Raw genomic sequence first — 5726 nt, forward strand, 5'->3', positions numbered from 1 at the left:
CAGACTAGCTAGCCTCGGCCTAGCAAGTTTAGTCTGTAGCAAGGGTGTCGATCCGTGGCTGAAAGTAGGGGGGGGGGAACGAGATGAAAAAGCAATTGTTCGGGACCAGGGGCGAAGCCCTGGAAGCTCTGGTGCATATAGCCTTTTAATTGATTTTAAGCAATGCAATTAACATTTATTTCCATACAAAATTTTCAAAATATCCAGTGGCGGATCCTGTAATTTGAAATAGAGCTGGGCCCAGAGAGGGACTTTTACAGGTGGAGAGTGTAGCTGGACTACCACCTCAGCCCCACCATGGTTGGGGCTGAGGTAAGAAAATTTATGATTATGGCACCTCCAGTTGGTCAGAAATGGCAGTCTCAGACTGAATTTGAATATAATTTTAATTTTTCTCCACTTTTAAATTTCGAAAAAAAAAAAAAAAATAGTGATGGTGGACCGGCTGGGCCCCTTGAATCTGCCACTGAAATACTCATCATAAAAAGTTTTTAAAATTATCCTTTTTAGTCATAATTATGCCCGCTTATTTATTTCATGCAAACTAACATTCATAAAAATAATGATTTATTATCTACTGATTAGCTCGTAACGTATTCAAAATTCGAACTATGAAAAACAAGTAAGATAAACTTAAAACGGTCATTAATTTAGTCTTTTTGCATGTACAGTACTTTTAAGATCAATCAAGAGGTTTTTGCTTTTCTCCTCTTTTTGAATTTCACTTTTGTGTAAGTAATATTGCGATAAATTATTGTGAGTGGAAGTAATACCGTCTAATTTACGATCAAACAGGACTAGGGAGATAAGGGAGCACACAAAATATTAGTTAGCATTTTGATTTCACAAACATAAAGGTGATTTACTTAATTTATCATTATCAGTGGCGGCTCCAGGAAAGCAAATTAGAGGGGGGACAGGGAGGGACTTGCACGTTGGGAAAGAAGATCACCTCAGCCCCACCATGGTTGGGGCTGAGGAAAGAGAATTTATGATTATGACATCTAGATTGCCAGAAATGGCATTCTCAGACCTAAATTCTAATTATAATTTTCCTTTGTTTTTTTTCCTTTTTTTAAAAAAATAATTTTGAAAAAATTAGGATCGGCTCAGCCAACTGGAATCTGCCACTGATTATTATGGCATCATTGCAAGACTGTGTCAAGGTAACACTGGAACTAACTTTCGGTTTAAAGTGGGGTTTTAATAATAGAAGATTGGTGAAAAGTGGGCGGACATCATATCGATTGTCTCCCCCCCCCCACTTTGAAAAGTGGGGGGACGCATCCCCCTGTCCCCCACAGATCAACACCCATGGTCTTTAGAGCCCAAAGCTAAGCCAGCTGCCTATGGTGTACGCCTAGGACCATTTCGGTTGCGATGTATTGAACACATTTTTTTTTTAAAAGTTTTTTAGACTTGCAGTATAATTATGCTCGTTTAATTGAATCCAGTCAGAATCATTAACATATTAGGATTTAATACTATCACAGATACCATGACTTAAACAATTACTGTAAAATGCAACCTAACATGTTTAACATCAAAAATAGATAATCAAGGAAAAATTTTCAGAATAACAATTTGTATTAATAACAGGAAAAGTACCCAAGTTCTTAATAGAAGATAGTCCCATTATACAATAATTTAAATAACACTTTAAAAAACAAAGTGAATAAAGGACCCAGGAAGCATTTATCTATAAAGTATCTGGATAGTGTATATTTTAATAAGACAAACAAAACACTTAAATTTCCTGATTTTCTGGATGATAAATGCATCGCAGCCTACATTGTAGGCTTCTCTTGTCCATCCAACATAGATGTTTTTTACCTTTCCCACTGTCTTTTTATTATTTTTGGTAAGTCAATGCACATATTTATTATATAATTAGTATTAGGATATTTATTAGTCTTGTAATCAATTAAATTGATTGAAACATACAATACATGGCGGCCAAACTTGTTCGCAGCTTAAATGATCCTACACCAGCCTACTGCACCAGCCCAAGCTACAGTACCTACAGTAGGCTTAGACTTTCCGCTGGCTAGACAATACTGTACTACTACTACTACTACTTCTTTCTGTTCTTTCTTACAATAGTACAATCTGTACTACAGACTCATTGTTACAGACAGTTTCAGTACAGTGTCAAATTTGGGTACAAGTTGGATTGGGTAGGAGTTGGCAGACACCCCTCAAAATCTTCACCACTCTGGCTACAACTTCATTTATCCAATATTTGGGAAATAAAATCCAGCTTCAAAATGACTCGTGTAAGGACATTGAAGCAACCTGGATTACAGTATAGTAAATCAAAACTGCAAAGAAAGACCACGGGAAAATATTAAAATCAACAAATTTGACATGTTTTTCCTCCATTTATTTTTATTACAAATGGTACATGCTTATTATCATTATAATACAGTAATAGAAAATTTGTGGACATAGACCAATTTTTTTGTATTTAAAACAATATTTAAAAAAGTAAATACAGTAAATAAAGCATGTAGGTCAACTAAGCTAACCATGCTAAAATTTGTATAACACAGAGGAACCTACAGTACACTTTTGTGATGTTTTTATGAGGTTGAAACCACCGACAAGCAGTGGTTAGTAGGTACTGTAAATGACTCACAGGCATTTGAATAGTGCCATCTGGCCTACTATATTAAAAGTGAAATGAGGATTAATATAAGTCAGTCATTTTGTGTTTATTTCTTTTCTCAGTTTCAGAGGTATAATGGCAAGCTAGTCTAGATCACCCGATGGATGTGGCACCAAAAAAATGTGGGGTCAAACTAGATCCACCAATGCTTGTCTTGACATATGAAAATGCTTCAAAGAAGTTGCGAGTAAGGTCAATGCCGCTCAGGAACTTTACCAAAAACAGCAACATCCCTCGTTTTGCCACAGAACTAAAGAACAATCCCAGACACAAGCAATACCTAGAACATGTTAGTAAGTTTCAGATTGAGAAGTTACTTAAAATTGTTCAGGAGGTCCTGCGTGGCTCAAGTCTGAATGAGAGTTTAGATATTACAAAAAAGGAATATGAAATCGACCCAAATGAGGATTTGAATAAATTGGACGATGAGGATCTGCAACGGAAGAAAACCGCGATGAATAACAGTTATGAGATGAACCGGAGAAAGCCAGGTGATCCAGACTATCAGTACGACATAGAGGTTGAATTTCCGGCAATGAAAAATGAGGGCATTGAAACAAGTGCATGGGATTCAGGATCAGATTTATCAGATTTCTGAAGTTTTTCAACATATTTGCTAAACAGTTTTTCTTTAAAGAAAAAATCATATGAAATAGAGGATATAATGTAAATAACTTGTTTCACCTGTTCACATATGATTTTGCCTGCTTCCATTAATAATCACCATTAACCACCGATAAAACCCTCTACTGCCCTCTATAATCTTTTATACCTTCCTACTATATTATTTTCTTTGCTATTCTGAAATGAATAGATATTTATTTTGTAATACATAATGATGACTTAATTTTTTTTTTTATTTAAATGCAAATTCATTCTCATATTTATTTTGTAATACATTATTGTATATACTGTAGTTGAATTAAATGGTTTTTTTTTGGTTTTTTTTATTTAAATGCAAATTCATATTCTCTTGTTATGTAGAATTCATAAAAACCCATCTGCCATTTTCTCTTAGTTGGATTTATTTTAGAATAGTTTCTCTTTATACAGTTTTTCCTGGAAGGTAATATTTATTCAGCTACACAGTATTTACTGTAATATATCAGATCTCAAGTTATGGACACTATAGTAATACAGTATAGAATGACAATACTTTTTACAAAAAGAAATGTTAACAACTTTTGCTTTAGCTTGAGAGATACATTTGGGGTACAGTACTTTTAATTTTTTAATTTTTTTTTTTGTAGTGAAAATTTCAGAATATTTTGGGTTCAGACTTTGATATAAGGCTGCTAAATTGTTGACTAATAATTAATTATTAAGAAGTATTAACAAAATTAGTACAGCATTACATATTTGAAAATATGATTATATATATATATTTGTTTTTGTATTTTGGGTGTTGGATTTTACAGTATTTGTTAGGTTTAAATAATCTTTCTGATATATTACTGTATAAATGTTGAACTAGAGTACAAAATTCAAATCTGAAATGATTTGTTGAAATATTGAAATTTACTTTTTTTTTATTCAATAAAATATATAATAGGAGTTGGTAAGGTATTTCGAATACAATACATCCACCTATAGACAAAGTTTTATTAATGTGAGGAAATATGCCCACAATAATAGTGGTTATAACATTAAACAATGTGTTAAGATATTAGCAATAAATTTGCTGTGTGTGTGCTAATACCATGCATAAAGTGTGCAATAAATGCTCCACATATTTTTGTTTAAGGCGATTTTGATGTACAAGAATTTTTTCAATTACAATTTAAAATAAAGTGTTTTTACAATGATAACATTTTCCAGAAATCGAATGGTTACAGTATGTTCTTTATGATGATGTATTGTTATGTTTATTTTTAAGATCCGTGTTATGCTGACATCAGCATTGTATGTGTGGGTATTTTTAAACGCTGTGATGACATCAGCATTATTTCTCTTATGTAAATAAAGTGTTACTAATGAACTTGATATCTACAGTTCTGTATTTGAATTCTTATTCCAGTTTTTTAAATATTGTATCCCATGTTTGGGAGTGCTGATTCCCGCCCCCGCCCCGTCGGGGTTAAAACAAATTATATATTATGTTTTTTATGTATATTAGACTCTTAACATCCATTAAATAAGCCATTGAAACTCCATATATTCTCGAAGACTTTGAGCGACGCCCGACCACGCCCTCTTTTGCTTTCATCGAGGAAATCGATTCTCTCCCCCCCCCCCTTTGGACCCTGTCTGGCAAATCCTGGTGCCACCCCTGTCACGCACTAAGGAATGGTGTGCTTTCCCAACTCATCCCCGGAAGCTCCCACACAGAATATAATATATTGAGTTTGGGAGTGCTGATTCCCGCCCCCGCCCCGTCGGGGTTAAAACAAATTGTATATTATGTTTTTTTATGTATATTAGGCTCTTAACATCCATTAAATAAGCCATTGAAACTCCATAAATTCTCGAAGACTTTGAGCGACGCCCGACCACGCCCTCTTTTGCATTCGTCGAGGAAATCGATTCTCTCCCCCCCCCCCCTTGGACCCTGTCTGGCAAATCCTGGTGCCACCCCTGTCACGCACTAAGGAATGGTGTGCTTTCCCCCAACTCACCCCCGGAAGCTCCCACACAGAATATAATATATTGAGAGGTAAATGTTGTTCGCTAACGGACACGCCCCGCCCACCACGCGTAGACTGATGTATATTTTTAACTAATAAAGTCCACTTTGGATGGGTGAAATTCCTTTTGGATAATGTTATTGAAGTGTCGACCTTTGTTTAGTTGTCTTTTAATCTCCCATTCACATATATGAGAATATGATTAAATATTTATCATAAGCGTAGGCCTACATATCGTTGTTGTTGGCGATTGGAAATCTCAGATAAACGATAAGCAGGGAAACACGCCGCCGCCAACAACATGCAAGTTTGATCACTAATCACTTATTTATCTTGATACAGTAGTCCTCTCAGGCCCCAGATGGCACTTTCTTCCCAACCCTTTGTTTAAACCATCCTTGAACTCGTTAAAGCTATCGTCACCCTTCGAATCA

At 35.1% G+C, this 5726-nt stretch overlaps 1 protein-coding gene across 1 annotated transcript; it reads left to right on the top strand.

Annotated features, from left to right (window-relative positions):
- The first annotated feature begins 1102 nt into the window (after window positions 1-1102).
- LOC117099820 (centrosomal protein of 19 kDa-like) lies at window positions 1103-4651 on the top strand. Its single transcript, XM_033239350.1, has 2 exons — window positions 1103-1166; window positions 2731-4651. The coding sequence occupies exon 2, from the start codon at window positions 2769-2771 to the stop codon at window positions 3264-3266; it is 498 nt and encodes a 165-aa protein (XP_033095241.1). The 5' UTR covers window positions 1103-1166; window positions 2731-2768; the 3' UTR covers window positions 3267-4651.
- The last annotated feature ends 1075 nt before the right edge of the window (window positions 4652-5726 follow it).

Source organism: Anneissia japonica, unplaced genomic scaffold (genome assembly GCF_011630105.1).
Source record: "Anneissia japonica isolate Jap-2015-1 unplaced genomic scaffold, ASM1163010v1 scaffold18485_len11207_cov142, whole genome shotgun sequence".
NCBI classification, from domain to species: domain Eukaryota; kingdom Metazoa; phylum Echinodermata; class Crinoidea; order Comatulida; family Comatulidae; genus Anneissia; species Anneissia japonica.